Source organism: Battus philenor, unplaced genomic scaffold (genome assembly GCF_028537555.1).
Source record: "Battus philenor isolate CCGP_79_NKW_IND1 unplaced genomic scaffold, ilBatPhil1.0.hap1 SCAF_22, whole genome shotgun sequence".
Taxonomy (NCBI): Eukaryota; Metazoa; Arthropoda; class Insecta; order Lepidoptera; family Papilionidae; genus Battus; species Battus philenor.
In genome coordinates this window covers 10,525,497-10,544,681 of record NW_027181685.1, presented here as the reverse complement: position 1 = coordinate 10,544,681, position 19,185 = coordinate 10,525,497, and the positions used below count along the sequence as shown (strand labels likewise).

Here is a 19,185-nt window from a genome sequence, read left to right as displayed (position 1 = left end):
CAAAGTTAATAGTTATAACGGCAAGTCTAGGAGGCGCTAGGGTTGCGTTGCACACGGGTGCTACACGAGTTAGAGCCGCCCCTGGTTCTACAGCGAAAATTCCACACACCAATGTAGAACCTCTACCTTCATAAACAAGCTATTTTGTTAAGGTTGCCGAAAGACTTTGAATGCAGGCTGCTTCCAATCGGTCCTGAAAATATGGGGGGGGGGGGGCTATATCCAGCAGTGGATGTTCTACTGCTGAAATAACGATGACTTCAATCCGATTGTACTAATTGACTTAGGTTTGGCGGTCTCAAATTCGGAAAGACTATATTTGGGAGAGGCCTATACCTTTCAGCGGCTGAAATGATGATTATGATTGCCGAGTCTTTGTAATGGTACACATGTGGGCCAATGGTACCAGTTCTCTTCTTCCACACGGATAACAGAGTATCATTTTTTAATAAAATAACGACATTTTTAATCTATATCTAAGTTGTGCTAATTCAACAGTACTTATACATGACATTTAAGTATAACAATCTACAAATGTAATTTTACTATTAATATAAACTATGTAACGATGGGAGGAAGACGGTCGTTGCAGAATATTTTCTTTATAGGCGCTCGCTTTGGGTCCAGAATTCTCTCGTCGTTTTTTCGGGGAATATTCCTGGAACGAAATACCAAAAGTACACGAGTATAATTATATTGGTTGTTTTTACACACATTTCCAATCGTTCTGTATAAAGTGATCACACTAAAATATGTTACAATAATTTATTTTACGAAAACGCTTTTCCTTACAATTAGAGGCAGGAAAAGCAAATAGAAAGCCGTGTTCACATTGGTTAATTGGAATATTATTTTGTCAGTGTTAATGGTAATACACCAATAACTCGCTTTACGACGTTTCGTTTTGCGTTTTTTTCGAAGTCGCGTCGTTGCTTAATTAGTACTAATTTTTACTGTGCGCTATTAGATTTTCGAGGTTGCGTTGTTTTAGGTTCGAATCTTTAATTTTTTTTTAATTTTCTTTTTTTTCTAAAAGATGGCAACACTTTTGTTTCTAATAACGCCATGCCATCAAGACTCGGGGATTACCTTTTTAATTAAAAACAACACAATTTGAATACAGTTCTATTTTCACTTTGTTTTACTAATTTTAGAGTTCAGTTTCAATTACGTAGTGTGTTATAATGTTGTGTATTGTACTTTTTCTAAAAATTTTTTAAAAAAATTTATAAAAAATTTTACGCGTTGTTTCTGGTTACAAAAAAGGTAAATATTCATCCAATTTATTTATTGGCAGAGTTATATTATTTTTGTTTTTTAAATGTTTACTTTTGTTCAATTTTCTTTTTAAAAACTAGTATTTTTGTGCCCTTGGAACCTATCTTCGATCTTTACATGGTTTGCTATAGTCAATCTTATTTTAATTATTCACTTTCCGGCGTTTCGATTTGCGTCGTGTTTTTTTGGAACGTAACCATGACGCAAAGTGAGGTATTGGTGTACATATAATATTTTACGTATCGATGCATTTGAGGTGTGGTGTTGGTGTAAACAACTACGCACCCCATGGACAGCGCACAAGACGTCATCATCAGCGACGCATCCAACAGGGGAATTTATATTTACGTCGAAAGAGAGCGCTATGCAATACTTCGCCTTGTAGGCTGATGGTTTTTAAAGTTTTCATAGTTTAAAAACCGGTATTCATATGAGCTAAGTTTGATCAATATACACACATCTACTTTGGACTTCGTGTTGTCATAATCTACAATACATATCAGCCCTAGGATGAACCCAACAAAATCTATGTTCTACGGACTGATGAATAAGAAACTGGAGCTCTCAAAAATGCATATCAGGTAAGAGACCATGGGGGCGTAAACCTTCGCTCTGGTCTGACCAAATCCGCATTCTCAGCATGAATGTCTTTGAGACCGTACACGGTACCATAACAGATGGAGGAATATCATAAGAGATGAGATTATTGCATCATTAAAATCACAACCCCAGCATTGGGAAAGCGACTCAGGGGGGTGGAGACGGAATGGATATATATTAACTAATGAGCACAGCCTGAGTGACAATTATGTGTCATTAATTTCTTAAATTGTGTTTACACTATAATTATAACTTATTATTATTCCCAATTCTTATTTATTACTTACTGCCAAAAGGAGCCATTTCGCTGTAGGCGCATTATGTTGTTGTGGCAGATCATGAGCTCGTTCTGCAGGTAAGTCCTTTGGTCGTTCACTCTTACGAACAACTGAAATAAAATCATTACAAGTTTTGCACCAATTTGACTTTGCCCTTAACAGGGGACGGCAACCTTTTAGACTGCGTGACAAAGTCATCCAAAATATAAACATTAAAACACGTTTGAGTTCGATATTTTTAAAAAAGAGACTAATATTTAAGTGTTTTATTTACACAATGTAGAATTTGAATCTTAGACCACAAGGCAAGAGATTTCGCTTCACAGGCAGCTTATGATAAATACTTAGTTCAATCAGATAAGTTACGTAGGTTAACATTAGCTGAACATGGTGGTAGATATGGTGGTGGAATCGGTGGCAGAAATGGTGGTGTACGTAGAGAAGTAGCGGAGACTTAAAGCCCTTTCTTAGTTAGGATGAACTTCTGCAAGGTAACGCCTGGATCAATTAGATATTTTCGATATTTTTAGTTTTTAATCAAGTTTTTTTTATATTTACATCATAGAATTAATTCATCATAACCAATAATAGAACCAATTTGAATGCTGTATGAAGAATAATATGAAGTATATTGAAATAAGAATATTCTAGAATCCAGGAGTTTGAAAATAGAATTCCGTAAACTCATAGTTAAAGAGCTCTTTAGTGCCCACCAGTTTCTAAGCTCATGCTTCCATCACAAATAAACGCGATGGCCTACTGTGGAGTTCGATTCATGGTAGCTTTGGGAGGTGACAAGTTTTAATTAAAAAAAAAAAAAACTTCTTTAAATCTTTTATCTAACTAACAGCGTAACAACGACTTGAGAGATTCGAAAGCTCTGGCGGTTCAAGTGACCACTTTTTCTTTTTTGTGCCGTCGATATGTCATTATTCACACCTTCAATAAGATTTACAATTATTCTTCCACCTTTGATAATTACTTTTTAACAATCAGATACATGCAAAATATTTACCTTCGCCCCGATAATCAGTTTTCACCAATTAGACGATTTTACAACGCTCTCGCGTCAATATATTAGAATCTGTATCATAAATAAATACCTTGGACTCTGAATCTAAACGCCATTCCTTGCTTCGAAGAGTACTTATTAGATCAGTCTTGAGTCTTTCGAATCTTCTTACTGTGCGTAACAATTCCGCCTGAAAATATTAGAAGGAACCTTTAAAATTTCTCCATAAAAGTTAAATATCGATATTTTACTTCCTTCATTTATTCGTTTTAAACTTTACTAATATATTATGAAAAATATTAATATTGTGCTCATTTAAAAACAATAATTGCAAGGTATATAATCAATATAAAATATTCAAAATTTATATTTGCTCACTTATCACGAGATTAAAAAAATCGATTATTTTGATTCGAATCGAGCGATTTACTAACGTTATTCATTTTTTAATTTATACTCAAACAAAATTATGACTGTAAAAATTTTAATTTTATACATTGGACACAGTTGAATTTTGCAAAATACTTACCGGTGTAAGAATATCCAGGTTAATATTAAGATCGTCATGTTTTAATTTACAATCTGTAAAAGTAAGATAAATTTCATATGCAATTTTAAAAAATTTCTGGGTGTCAAAATGTTTCTGTATCGAATATGTATATTATAATTGGTAAGACAAGGATTCTCGTACACGATTGTCATCTTTCTAAAGGATAGGAATATAATTATCTACGTGCTCTCATAAAATTACATGTGGTATTTTAGAAGTTTGTTTGAAATATAATAATTAATATATGTTAAAACACAAACCAAGAGAAGAAAATCTTGATATGGGTCGAAAACAATAGATTTTTTTATCTGTTGTTGAAAATAGAGCTAATGTTCTTAACTCTATTTTAGAAGGAATTTTTACTATTGTAATTAACATTTTCTATATAATCAAAGGTTAAAATAGGAATCAGTTCAAAAACACGGATTATGGCCCATAAATGGTTAACGGAAAATAAAGGAAAGAGAACACGTCCGCGTCGTGCAAACAGGGATGCTGATAAATATTTTGCTTCCATGTGTACGCCTCCTAAGCTTGTTTATATTAAATTTTGTGGTATTAACTGCGACGAATACAGTACAAAATAATCTTCAAACAAATATCTAACACAAACACGAGTGGCTTACCTGGACCACAAACTTTAGCGTTTTTAATTCTTTCTTTTAAAATTGGTAGCTGTCCTCTTAATGTTTCGATAGCATCTAATAACTGTTTGTGTCTAGCACTTTCTTTATTCAAATCTTCGTCTTTTTCCCAAGCATAATCATTTTTTCGAAGCTCTTCCTGCATAGAAACTATTTGTTTCTCTAGCTCAGTATTCTGCCACGCTGCAGCTTCTCTGGTTTATGAAAAATGTAATATTTAACAACACGAAATAAGATTTCGAATTATTAAAAGATATTTCTGAAACATCTTAAAAATTTTAAAAAAGTTTGTAATTTCTGATAATTTTTATATGATACCTGCAAGTTTTTTCATGTTCCAGCTCATTTTTAAGACTTTCAATTTCAATATCATTCATGTTAAACTTGAAATAAATTCTTTCGGTTTGTAACTATTGAGAATTTTTGGTCCTAATTATTTCATTGATTTAACAATCGACAGCAACCAATGTTGATACGATTCAATTTTTAGTGTGAATATTATTTATTTAGTTTTCACAAAAATAAAAAACAAAAGCAAAATAATTTAAAATTATTTTTATGTATTTAAAAAGTTGAATAACATTTTAATTCACGATTCTTGGAAAATGAGTTATTTTATTAATCTGTGCACTTAATAAAAGTCGGTATGTCACTACAATTCGAATTTTGAATTTTGAATTGGAGTTCGAGAAATAGTGTAAAGTTTATTACAAACGAAATATGACTTTGTTGAGTGCAGCTATACATCAAGCTGATAAAGTTTTACAAGAAAATGTTAAGGAACAGAGAGATGCACTACTGCCGAACGTGAAAGATCTTACAGAACGAGTACAGTTATTATCATGGGCCCTTCAACAAAATTTCATAGATACATATTGCAATTTCACACCCACAAAAAGCCTAGAACAACTTAACTATCAAAATCGTAAATCCAACATCCTTTCAGATTACGAGCACATTTCAAAAGATATAAAGATACTTGAAGGAAAATCTGAAACTATCAATGAAGAATTCTGTAACTCTTGTAAGAAATTGGAAAATGCCATGAAGGCGTTAGATAACTTTTGCATAGTTGTCGAAGGAAAAGATATCCTCAATGATGCCAATCATGAATTTGGTAGATACAACTACACAGATGCTATATTGAGTATTAAGAATTTGCGAAAACAACTTTCTTCTCTTAAATTTGAAGGTAACACCAGCAAAGCACTCGCCACACTTAACAGCCAAGCAGAAAACCAACTAGCTTTGTATGCTGCTCAACTCAGCATAGAATGGGAAGATATTTTTACATGGGAGGAGAAGAAGAGTTACTCATTTCTTATATACTCATTATCAGTTCAACAAAATGATACAATACTTAAACAAAACGTTTTAAAGTCATTACAAGCTACAGAAAGGCTCAATGCAGAGCTCGGACTATTTTCACATTTCTTCATTGATAAATTACTTCATAATATTATAAGATATAATTGTGAAATTTATACAGATGATCATTTAGGGGCTGTAGTGTATAATATAAAAATAGATTTAAATGATACAAAAACACCTAATTTTCAAACAATATTTAACAATTTAACTGCAACTTTTGATTTTCTGAAATCAACACTGGAAATACAGTTTGAAAATAATAAAACCTTTATTCAAGTGTTTGCTGATTCAATAAGAGAAAAGTTTTTTAGCAAAGTCATTGAAGATTGCATCAGAAACAACTTACCTTCATGTGACAGTAGCTATGACAACTACAAAAGTATAGTTTTAGAGTTAGATGCTTTCAACAAGTTCTTAATTGATTTAAAATTTGTTGAGGCCAGTGAATCTCCGCTTAATAAATACATAGATGATGCAGAGTGTATACTGTACAGCAAAAAATGTGATAAACTGCTCTCTGATGTTAGAAGCTTGCTAAGCGAGAGTCTATCACATGGAACCCTCATTGCTGGAAATTATTCTCAAGTACCAAATGACTCTCTCTTTGATTCCACTTTTGTGCATAACAGTGAAGATGGTTCATGGGGATTAAACAACCCAATATTCCTTCCAAAATGTGTTATATCTCAGAATGTCCAGAAAATAATTTCTCTAATAATTGAACATTTGGAAGAAAGCATCAAGTTGCCTGAAAAGTACAGACGACAACTAATTATTTATATAAAAGATATAGCAGTGATGTATCAATGTTTAGTACCTAAAAAATTTAAAGTTAATTTGGAATTTTGCTCTTTGGATATAGGCAAGTAAATAATTTTTATCTCGTGTTCCTTTTAAGAAGTATGGAAATTGTAATAAATTAATTTAAAGATTGTAGCTCGGTGACTTTTTTCTCGGTCACAGAGTATTTGGCTGGTAAGACACTTTGTGTTAAAAACATTGTTAAAAAGTCAAAAAATAAAACTAAAAAAGATTACTAACATCAACTAATATACAATACTGAATTATGGCCTAAATTCTCTATTAAAGAAAGCTTTTAGCCAATAAATAATAGTTATAATAATAGTTCTTTATGACTTCAAAAAAATAATTCTAACTACTGTACCTTTTGTCTATAATTTTTCATTATTTTTTGCCTATTTATTAACTAAATTATAATTTACTTCTATGTGATAGTAATAAGAAAAAATTAAATGAATTGCATGCCATAATTATTTGCAGGTTTATAGTTTCAAAGCATGTCACAATGTAAAAATATTACTTAATAGTTTACTCATGATAAGAGGTTCCTCTGACTCAAAAAAAATTTTTTTTATATTACAATAATAAATAAATTTACACTAAATTTCAAATAGCATATAAATCATGATGAAAGTGGTAAATAAATGAATTTAATGTTATATTTTCAGCTCTATATTTCAACAACTGTTATTACTTGGCACACAGTCTTCTAGGACCGCCATGGAAAAATATTCTACCCTGGTCTTTAGCCGATCTTCTTACAACAATACTTCTAGAGTCTATTCAAGATCTAAGAGTTGTTGGTCTAGAAAAAATCTCTCTTTACCTAGAAACTCAGAAGAATATTATTACAAAGAAAATTGAAGAGACTGGTAAGAATATAATATTTAAAAGTGTTTGCTTGTGGGCAGTATTTTCAAAATATGAAGAATGTATTGATCTTGACTTGAGTCTTGTAATTTAATTAACAGCATTATTTTGAATTAAAAAAGGTTTTACTAACATTTTCGTTATATCAATTTCTTAGAGGAGGTCGCTACATTATCTCAATTCAACTTAACTACATGCTGTGTAAATGTAAATGTAGGTGTGGCTCAAACAAAAATTCTTTTATAAATACCTTTTATACATATGATTGATAATGAAAGATAGTTCAATTATTATTTTGCCACTTCAACCCATAGTTGACCACTGCAAGGCATAGGCCTCCCCAAAAAATATTTATGGGTGATACATAAAAATCGCCACGATGAGCAGTTGGTGATGGCAGTATGATATCATGATACACAGGATGCTGCTACCTATGTTCTGGAAACTTCTTTATGAGATGTGTCAAACCTATATAATTAATGCACAAAGTGTGACTTATAAGATTGCAAGTCTCAGTCCTCTATCTCTGCGCTACCACTGATTATTATACATAATAAAAATACTCTTAATGTTTTTTATAGAATTACCATGGACACATGAATCATACCAAACATTTGATGTTGCAATAAATAGCTCCTTAAACCTAATGAATGATTTAAAAAGCAGCTGGCTTAATATCTTGCCATTGCACATGTACGAGCTTTCAATATGCACTTTGGTCCAAGCACTATGCCAAGCAATGCTAGACAGAATGCTCTCCAATAGCAAACCAACTTGTGAGAAACTGGTTTACATGTTAGCTCAACGGTTTGAAGACACAGTCACTGAAATTGAGTCATTGTTTGTAGAAAAAATTGAACTGGCCAGTAAAATAAACATTTGGATTAAATTCATAAAAATGTCGCAGCTTTTAAAAGCTCAGCCACTACAAATCACGGAGCTTTGGAAATCTGATGAGATGTTATCTCAAAACTATGTATGTGAAGAAATTAGGCAGATTGTCAAAATTAGATTTCCTGATGATAAATACAGGCTTAAAATATTAAAAGAAATACAGTAAATAAAATATTGGTTGTTGTTTTATTTGCATTATTTTATATCCTTCTTTACAATAAGCCACCCTAAAATAAATGCTCTTTACTGAAAGTAGTGATTTGTATAAATAAAATGAATCCACTGTTGGGACCAAAGTCTCATTTAGTTACCCTAATTTTCAGAAACAACAGATTATACTATTATTGGGGAACTATGTAATTGTCCCCCAAATCAACGTTAATTTGAAATAATGATGCTGGGTACATTATCACTTTGTTTACTCTTATCTTAATTTTTATGATCATCTATGTTCTTAAATTTAATTAGAAATTAAAAACGGTAATTTTAAAACAATTACAAGTTCCTAATAATTTATGAAAGGTGAAGTAAAATCATTTGATGGAAACTGGTGAATAGTACAGGGTGAGCCATGAATTAAATTGACATTTGAACAATTGTTGTAAATAAAATCATTAGATATTTGGAATTTGTCTATTCACACGAAAGGTATTAATTTAGAGTTTACTTTTTAAACATTATTTTTAAGAGTACGGATATTTTCAAATACTCGTCAGCAAATATAGCCTAACGTCTCTTCGTTGATTTTTTATTTAAGTTGACGTAGCGTATATGGTTTATACATGTAGACGTGACTATTTAAATAATGGTGTGGATAGATCGGGGCTCCTGGATGGCCATGGGATGTCGCCTCGTCTGGAAATCAGCTTTTTCGGAGACTGACCACTCGCCAACAGTACTATTTGCATATTTGACATGTGGCCGTATCTTGCTGAAACCATATGTTACGATTGTAGCCAGTAAATTTCAGGAGCATCGGTGCCGAGTAGTCCCGCGTTAACATGCCGCGAAAATCTCTGACAAATTACCATCATTCTGAAATTACTGCCCATACGGTTAGTTTAGGAGAATGAAGCGGCCTCTCGTGTCAAATTTAAAATTTGGCTGTAGCATGGCAATTCTGTTTGTGTATATATCCGTTTAGGTGAACATAGGCTTCATTATATAATATGTCAAAATTACTTAATCGATGTAGCATTGTTTCGGCATACGACTTACGCAAATTTGAATCAATTGGTTTAAATTTCTACACAATCTAGATTTTATACGTATGTAATTTTAAATTTATTTTAAAATACCGCGTAATGATGTGCGGTATAATTCTAATTCAGCCGAACCTTTGTGGGTTGATAAATATGGATCGCGTGGAACAGAAGCGCTATCTTGCTACACGTTCCCTTTGCTCCGAAAAGTCGGTAGGAACTTTTTCGCCCATTTCTTTATAACAGATATTAACATACGTTGTGTAAATCGTATTTAACGCTAAATCGTAACAAGCGTCTCATAGTAACGACCGAACTGTTGTTTCAATGTTGTAGTTCAGTGAAGCGATCCATTGCGATTGAATTTCCGAGAAACGATTTACTAGCAAGGCCTCTGCCCGCGTCCCGCGAGGCTTGTTGGCTTGGGCTGTGACATTTAAATATTAACGTATTCTTGGCCCACCCTATATAAATTGGACAAAATAGCCGTCAATTTATTTTATATGAGCCAGACGATTTTATTAATGAGCTTACTACTGCCCAATTGGCATTTGCAGATTCAACGGGTATGTGGTGGCAGTATCTTAAAATCTCTTTTAACCTTTAAATGCATAATGATGATAAACTGCAACATACCACTTAAACGTAAAATGAGTACTACACTTAAGTAAATGCATGGTGTTGTATGTCTGCAATAAAGTTTTTTTTTTAATAAATAAGTACAAAAAAATTTTTTTTTCTATTTTCCCCTGCATTGTAGTGTACTTTTCTGCAAGTTATATATATTTTTAAAGTATATAGAAGTCATGCATTTAAGGGTTAAAGTAGTCAAGATTGAGAGCTTCCGGGAGAGCTTTGACTCAGGCCGTTACATATCATTATTTTACCAGGAGGCCGTCGAGCTCTTAGATCGCTTCAGTGAACGCTCCATGAAGTGACAAAGTTCAAGGGCCCTCACGAGAGAGGTCTTGCGCACGCTCCCGAGCCGAACGCACCGGTCCGTAACGCTTTAACGCACAAATAATCAGTTTAAATTCGTTTTGAGTGGGTTCTAGTGTGAAAAATTCAATAAATCATATATCAAAAAATCCGCCTATAAACACCGAACATATATCAGTGAAAATTATAAAAATCGGAATTAAATTGGATTTTTAATAACCAAAAGTTCGAATTAAGTGCGGAACAGTGATAAAACAAAAAGGACCCGCCGCGCGAGAATAAGCGCTGTAACACCATTTTCCTGAACTGCTATCTTGTGCGCGCTCGCGTAAGCTTTGCGAGCATATAAACCAAAAAATTTTTGGACAAAAACCCAAAAAGTTATTGAAGAAGTAACGAATTTCAATTGGAAATTTTCCAATTGGAAACACTCGACGACGCCGGGCACCCACTGCTAAGCGAGGCAGAGGGTTTGAGGGTTGCTGCCGGGAGCCGGGAGTGCTGGACATAGTATAAGTAAGGTAGCCGCCGAGTATTACAAGAAATTACAAAGAGTTTTATAAAATAAAAAAGTGGTGGGTAGACATTTTTCTTTTCCGCCCACCACAGAGGTTAAATTCCTCCAGTAAATAAACATAGGTCTGGCATAATTATTAGGAATAAAAATACTCGGCGGCTGCCACTGGGAGTGAGGTCTTTTTGACCTATCCCATAGTTTTAAGAATTAGTATAAATAGCAATAGAATAGTGGCCCTATTGCCTTAGGTTAAGAGCCTTTTTGCACTAGAGTTAAGTTGACTAAATTATATTTTATTTAAAAATTGACACATAGAGTTAAACAAATTTTATATATTGACATATCTATAAATTATATATTGACATATTGATTCTACAAGAGTACACAAATTATATATAACTTTATACAAATAGTATAATAAGACAAGCAAGCGTATACTTATATACGAATTTTAAGTTACAGACGACTACCCCTAAAATGTACCGGACCCCCACAAAGACCACCGACGCGGGCGAGGTGAGCCAGGCAGGCGCCAGCCAGGCGTGCAGGGTGAGCACCTCGCCCATTAGAAGCGTCCGGAAGAGTGTGGGGGAGTGGGAAGGGCAGGTAAAAAAGCCCAGGACCTCTCCCCGTGTCGTCGTGCCGGCCGTGAAGGTAAGGGCGCGTACGTTGCCGAAAGCGGTAGAGCCGACACCTGCTCCCGCGGCGGCCGGGCAATCCCCGAAAGGGGACAAACCGGCTTCCGCGGACCGGATGAAGGAGGCGCGAGCGTGCCTAACAAAGGCGAAATTGCACCTGGGCAGCTCGCGCAACCTAAAAACGGAAATAAAGGAGCAGGTGATAATAGCCATTAATCGGCTCTACGAACTGTTTAAGGAGGCGGAGCTCGCACATAGAGAGAGAACCCAGGACCCAAAAGGGGGTCCAGTAGAGCAGCCGGCGAGCGGGGCGAAACGGGTGGAAGCAGTAGTGAAGGATCCACCCGCAAACCCCCTGCCGGCGAGCCAGTGCGAGCTCCTTAAGAAATTAGACAGCCACGCGAGACTCCTTGAAGCCAATACCAAAGAATTGGAGGGCTTGAGGGAGTCTCTCGTGGCTGCAAAAGTACAAGAAAAAGTGAAGCCTCCCGGCACGTACGCGAGCGTGGCGGCCGGCCCGGCAAAAAGACCGCCACCGGGGTGCGAACCTAAGCACTCGGTGGCGGTCTCGTCGGGGACCGACACGGGCGAGCAGGTCCTGGGAAAAATACGGAAAGCTCTAAACGCCACCCAGACCGGCATAAGGGTCGACCGGATCCGCAGGGTGCGGGACGGTCGGGTCATCCTGGGCTGCGGCTCAGAGGTCGAGCTGGAGAGGGTGCGTGAGGGGCTGAGGAGGGCAGGCAGGGACCTGAACCTTGCAGAGGTCAAAAACAAGGACCCACTGGTTCTGCTCAGAGACGTAATGGCCTATAATACTAACGAAGAAATAGTAAAGGCCATTAAGACCCAAAATAAACACCTGCTGGTCGACGTCTCTGAGGAGGATCAGAGGGCGGAGGTAAGGTTCAGGAGGAGGGCGCGAAATGTGCAGACGATCCATGTGGTCATGCGCGTGTCGCCTGCGCTCTGGGGACGGCTGACGGCTGCGGGCTACATGCACGTGGACCTCCAGCGAGTGCGGGTGCATGATCACTCCCCGCTAGTCCAGTGCACTCGGTGCCTAGGTTACGGCCACACCAAACGGCATTGCGCGGAGAGCGAAGACCGCTGCAGCCATTGTGGTGGCCGGCACCTACGCGCCGAGTGTCCGGATCGGCAAGCCGGGAAACCTCCCGCCTGCCGGAACTGCCGACTAGCTAAGGCAGACCGGTGGGACCACGGCGCATTTGACGAAGACTGTCCTGTGCGGAGAAAGTGGGACACCATAGCACGGGCGTCCGTAGCGTATTGCTAAGGGCACCCAGGTGACTCACCGCACTCTCCGCGCAGGGCACCACCAGTACCGCGTGGCGCAGCTAAACCTGCAAAGGTCCAAGCTCGCTACTGCCGAGCTGATATGTGAAGCGCCGAAGAGAGGCTGGGCGTTCGCATTGGTCCAGGAGCCGTATATCGGCGCTATTGGCGAGATGAGGCACTACCCAGGGACAAGGGTGGTACAATGTGTCGCGCGAGGCAACGGGGAGGTTGTCAAGGCGGCCATTGTGCTATTCGACGACACTATCGATATCACTCAATGTCCCCAACTCACGTCTGGCAACGTTGCTGCGGCCAGGCTGAGGACTGGGGCTTGGGAGATAGGGGTGGTGTCCGTCTACCTGGAGCCTAATACGCCCGTCGGACCATACCTGGACCGGATCGGCTCGGCCGTGGAGGGCTTGGGGACAGCCAACGTGGTACTGGGTGGCGACGTCAATGCGCATAACACCTGGTGGGGTAGCCGGTCCACGGACCGAAGGGGGGAGGAGGTCGCAGCCGCCCTCGACCAACTGGGAGTGCACGTGTTGAACCAGGGGTCTGAGCCGACGTTTGATACGTATCGGGGCGGTAAGCATTACTCCAGTCGCGTCGACATTACTGCTTGCTCGACCACCCTGCTCGACCGAGCGGTGGGCTGGAGCCTCGTGGACGACATATCCTCGTCGGACCACAGGGCAATTGTGTTCAATCTGAAGTTTGAGAGGTCCCAAGGCACGGACGTCAAGCGGACCACACGGCAGTACACTACCCGTAGGGCAGACTGGGGCGAGTTCCATCGAACTGTCGCTCGGCTGCTATCGGATCGCTGTCTGACGCCTACCGAGGTGAATCAGATCACCGAAAAGGGGGCGTTGGACAGCACGGTCGGTCGGTATGTGGAAACCGTGAGGGACGCTTGCGAGTTGGTCCTGCCGAAGGTCTCCAAGCGGAAGAGAACGGAATTGCCCTGGTGGTCCGAACAGCTCTCTCTCCTCAAGGCAGATGTCTTGAGGAAGAAGAGAAGGATCAGGGCCGCGAGGCCGGCTCGTAAGGAGCTGGTCTGGCGCGAGTACTGCGACGCGAAGGAGGCATACCGCCTTGAGGCGAGGCGCGCTCAGACCCATAGCTGGAAGCGTTTCTGTGAGAGACAGGATCGCGAGACCATGTGGGGCGGGATCCACCGTGTGATGCGTCGCACGGAGGTGAGGCGAGAGGACGTCCCCCTCGTCCAGTCAGGTAAAGTGCTGGACGCAGCGGGATCAGCCAGGTTGCTGGCGGAGGTTTTCTTCCCGGAGGACGACCCCGGGAAGGACAATGCGGACCACAGAACTGTAAGAGCTAAAGCCGATGAAGTCAATTCGGGGGACCATGATGGAACATGCGACCCCCCGTTTACGATGGAGGAGCTCCGATGGTCCGTATCGACCTTCAACGCCAAGAAGGCACCTGGCTCTGACGGACTCACCGCGGACATCTGCCGTGCGGCCGTCGCCGTGGACCCCGTTCTGTACCTCGCGCTCTCCAACCGGTGTCTCGCGCTTTCCCACTTCCCCACGAGATGGAAGGAGGCAGTGGTCGTAGCGTTGCGGAAGCCGGACAAGGAGGACTACACGCACCCGAAATCCTACAGGCCCATCGGACTCTTGCCGATTCTCGGCAAGGTCCTTGAGAAAATGATGGTCCGTAGGATCCGGTGGTACACTGCACCGTATATCAGTAGCCACCAATACGGCTTCATGCCGCAGAGGTGTACCGAAGACTCCCTGTATGACCTGATCCAGCATCTGCGAACCCGGCTGAAGGAGAAGGAGATCGCAGTGCTGGTATCATTGGACATAGAGGGAGCCTTCGATAACGCCTGGTGGCCTGCTATACGGTGCAGACTGGCAGAGACTCGCTGCCCCGCGAATCTGCGGCGTCTTGTTGACAGCTATTTTAGCGATCGCAAGGTGTCCGTACGGTACGCGGGGGCAGAGTGGGCCAGAGAGACCACCAAGGGGTGCGTGCAGGGATCCGTAGGCGGCCCAACCTTCTGGACCCTCCTCATCAACCCTCTCCTGGAGGAGGTGGCAAAGACCGGGACACACTGCCAGGCGTTCGCAGATGACGTCGTGCTGGTCTTCTCGGGGCAGAAGGCCCAGGACATCTCGAGTCGGGCCAACGCCGTTCTCGCCCATGTTCATGAGTGGGGGGTCAGGAATAAGCTGAGGTTCGCACCACACAAAACCAAGGTGATGGTGCTAACCAACAAGCTAAAGTTCGACTACCCATTACTGAGCATGGGGGGTGAGCCGCTTGGACGGACTGGGGAGGTCCGGATACTAGGCCTCACAGTTGACGATAGGCTCACGTTCAACAGTCACGTGAAGAACGTGAGCAAGAAGGCACAGGGCCTCTATCGTCAGCTGTGCAGGGCTGCGAAGGTATCTTGGGGTCTGAACTCGGAGGTGATCAGAACGATGTATCTGGCGGTGCTGGAGCCGACGATTTTGTATGCAGCGAGTGCATGGGCGCCGGCGGCTAGGAAGCTGCTGGTCCGCAGGCAGTTGGGCGCGGTCCAGCGGGGCTTCGCGCAGAAGATCGCGAGGACCCACAGGACCGCGTCCCTGCACTCGGCCCTTATACTTGCCGGGTTGCTTCCCCTGGACCTTCGGGTCCAAGAAGCAGCCCGCTTATTTGAAATAAGAAAGGGTCATTCCCGGCAGGTGGTAAAGGACCGAGACCTGGAGGTACCGGTCAGCTACCTGAGACTACCACACCCGTCTGGTCAAGTTGGTGTGGAGTTCTCCTGTCTGGGGGAAAGTGCGGAGGAAGTCCGACTTGCCACCGCGGCTGCCGATCTGGTAATTTATACCGACGGCAGCCGCATAGAGGATAAGGTGGGTGCGGCGTTCTGCGTCAAGCGGGGCGCCGTAGAGTCATACACAAAGAAACTCAAGTTGGGCAACTTCTGCACCGTATACCAGGCAGAGCTGCTGGCTCTAGCTGAGGCAACAGGGTACGCGGCCGGCGAGTCGGCGCAAGTCTGTGCCGTACTGAGCGACTCGCGGTCCGCTCTCGAAACTGTCGCAAGATCGGACACCCTCCATCCCTTAGCGTTAAGAGTGAAGGAGAATGTAATGAAAGCGAGAGAGAAAGGGAAGGATGTAAGGTTGTTCTGGGTGAAAGCGCACGCGGGGATGGAGGGGAACGAGAGGGCGGACCAGCTGGCCAAGGAAGCGGCCCTGAAGAGTAAAAGACGACCAGAGTACGAGAGATGCCCTGTTTCATTCGTCAAGCGGCAACTGAGACTGGAGTCGCTCGACGAATGGAACAGGAGGTATGTGGAAGGAACGACGGCTTCGGTAACGAGGATGTTTTTCCCGGACGCCGTCTCAGCCTACCGCGTGCTCCGCAGCATCGAGGTGGACGCGGTCTCGGCCCAGCTCTTCACGGGGCACGGGGGGTTCTCTGAGTACCTTCATAGGTTCAAGCTCAAGGAGGACCCCTCGTGCTTCTGTGAACCGGGCGTGGACCAGACCGTGATCCACCTTGTGGCCCGGTGTCCCGCATTCGGGGGACTCCGGTTCGGCTTCGAGTGCCGGTCTGGGGTTCAAATCAGGGAGGAGTCAATAGCCTCCCTGATAGGCGGAGAATACCAGCAAGATTTCATAACCCTCTGCAAAGAAATAGTTAAAAGAACAATAGAAATAAATAAAAGACAAACATAAGTAAGTAACAAAGCGACAATAAAATGGGAAAAAATTAAGAAATAAGACTGTGATAAATAAAAAATAATTATAAAATAAGAAATCCAAATGTAAATAAAAAGATAAAAATGTAATTATTAATAAGAAAAGAGGGAAGAATGAAAGCTGAATAGGGCGAATGAGAAAGAAAGATGAATTGTGGAATGAAAGATAGAAAATAGAATGAAAGAAATGACATTATAAGGAAAGAAAGAAGAGAAAGAAAATAATAAGAAATGTGAAAAATTATATTGATACAAAAGACCCTGTCCCAAACTAGATAGGGGTACGAATTGAAAAAAAAAAAAAAAAAAAAAAAAAAAAAAAAAAAAAAAAAAAGGGCCCTCACGATGTTCTCTGCTTGGGCTGTCACTCGTTGATCGTACCTGCTTAGCATTCCGACATGAGGGCGCCCGAAAGGACAGAGTTATTGTCGCTAATATCACTATCACTTCATCGGAGAGCATTTGAAGAAGTGGCGGAAAAAACTCTAGCAACGCTTGTATCGGAGGTTGACGTCCTCTGTGATATACGATCTGATCTCGTTTCCGACGAGATTGGTTAGTAATCGACTGGCGACGAAGACGGTGTGCAGTGTACCTGGCTAGTCATATAGTCGTCGCGTGAGAGGGAAGATTATGCTACTTTCGTATGTTACCGTTTTGGGTAGTGTAGAATATTTACGACATTGAAAGAATTCTAGTGGAAGCGTACTTTTTTAGTTTCTTCTAACGTTGTATTGCGTGCTTCGTAACTTCAGTGAACTAAGCCGATAGAGTTTTTATAACGTGAAATAAAACTTACTGAAAATAATACTTGCATTTCAATTTGTAATATATTATAAATATATAAACGTCCCCTTTTTAATCTTATTTTAATTTAGACTGTTTTCGTTCGAGCTGCAAATATTACTTTTAGATGATTAACTAATACCAGTTACGTTGCTGTCTTTATGGTATTAGTTTGACTTCTACGTGACAATAAAAGTGTTATTATTATTATTTTATTTTCTCATTTAAACAATCTTTTTTTATTTTTGGTCGAAGAATTATATAGATATTATATGACAGAAGGCTCAGGATATCTAAAGTAAGGCCAACGAGGTTCCTGCCCATGTACAGAAGCGGGGAGTCAGAAACAAGCTTAGGTTCGCTACTCACAAGACAAAAGTGATGAAGGTAACCTATTGGTGCTAACTGAAGTTTGACAACTGCTCAGCATAGGAGATGAGCCGCTTAGTCTGACTAGGGAGGTCCAGATACTAGATCTCATAGTTAATGATAGCTTTACGTTCGACTGTCACATTTAGAACTTGCGCAGGCCCAGGGCCTCTATCGCCAGCTGTGCTGGGCCGTTAAGTTATCTTGGGGCCTGTACCCGGAGGTAACCAGAACAGCGGTGCTGAAGTCGATCATTTTGTACGCAGCGAGTGCATGAGCGCCGGCGGCTATGCAACTGCAGATTCGGAGGCAGCTCAGCGCGATCCAGCTGGACTTCGCATAGACGATCGCTAGTACCCACTGGACTGCCTTACTACAGTCAGCTCTTATCCTCGCCGGGTTTCTTTCTCCTGATCAGAATAAGCAGCCTCCAAGAAGCAGCCCTTTTCATACGAAGCAGGGCGTGTAGAAAGGGACCTGGATGCACCAGACAGCTACTTGAGACATCCACGGATAAGACAGTTTGGTATAGAATTCTCCTGCCCGGAGGAAGGAGACATAAGTATTATATAAATACGTTTAATATTTAGTGGTATCCAACTTGATGCCGTGCCATTGGCATAATGTGGCAAGTAATGAAGATACAACACAAAGTTTGAAGATGGTTTATGTATTCTCAATTGTATCGCTCTTAAAATGATTACAAGATGTAAAATTATCTTATAACATACCTATTTTATACAATTCATTGCACATGCATTTATGGGATATCTGAACACCGATGTGTTTTTTATTAAAATGAAAAACTGTACGAAATGAACTCAATGGAAAATATATACTTTCTTATAAAATGCAATTAAATAACCTATCACGATACGGCATATAATAAAGTGTTCTATTTGCGTGCCGAATTTACTGCGTTGTGCAACTGACATTACTGTTGTTATTAGAGATACCGCACGGAACTGCGGAAACAGGAAGGGCGTTGAATAACAGGTGTATCAATAAATTACAATTTATAATCGTTTTTCAGAAAAAAAGTAGATTTCTTTGTTTGATTATTACGATGTAGATTGTGGATAAATAAAGATTTTGGGCGATGTAGCTCTTACATAACCTTTACAGAGTTTCCTGCTTCGAATGTAAAATTAATGGAACCAGTTTCTGAAAGCAACATGACAACGTTGACTGGACAGTCAATAATTTTGAATTTAACAAAATGATTACCTATTTTACTTTTACTGCTTACATTAAATTATTATTTTTATAGGGATCATCAACAAGTACATTAGTACAATCAATAGAAAATTATAATAATTTAAGCTAAATATTATTATATTTGGATGGAACGAAGATAATAAAAAAAATCGAAATCAAAATCAAAATTATTAGGTAATCATAATA

General features: G+C 40.4%; 2 protein-coding genes across 2 annotated transcripts; one reads left to right on the top strand and one right to left on the bottom strand.

Annotated features, from left to right (window-relative positions):
• Positions 1 to 558: 558 nt before the first annotated feature.
• Positions 559 to 4,739, bottom strand: LOC137923857 (uncharacterized). Its single transcript, XM_068767139.1, has 6 exons — positions 4,681 to 4,739; positions 4,345 to 4,556; positions 3,698 to 3,750; positions 3,260 to 3,358; positions 2,166 to 2,266; positions 559 to 658 (listed from the first exon to the last, which is right to left on the bottom strand). Exons 1-6 carry the CDS (start codon positions 4,737 to 4,739, stop codon positions 559 to 561), a joined length of 624 nt encoding a protein of 207 aa, XP_068623240.1.
• Positions 4,740 to 5,033: 294 nt separating this feature from the next.
• LOC137923762 (centromere/kinetochore protein zw10 homolog) lies at positions 5,034 to 8,464 on the top strand. Its single transcript, XM_068767028.1, has 3 exons — positions 5,034 to 6,595; positions 7,203 to 7,406; positions 7,986 to 8,464. The coding sequence occupies exons 1-3, from the start codon at positions 5,083 to 5,085 to the stop codon at positions 8,462 to 8,464; spliced, it is 2,196 nt and encodes a 731-aa protein (XP_068623129.1). The 5' UTR covers positions 5,034 to 5,082.
• The last annotated feature ends 10,721 nt before the right edge of the window (positions 8,465 to 19,185 follow it).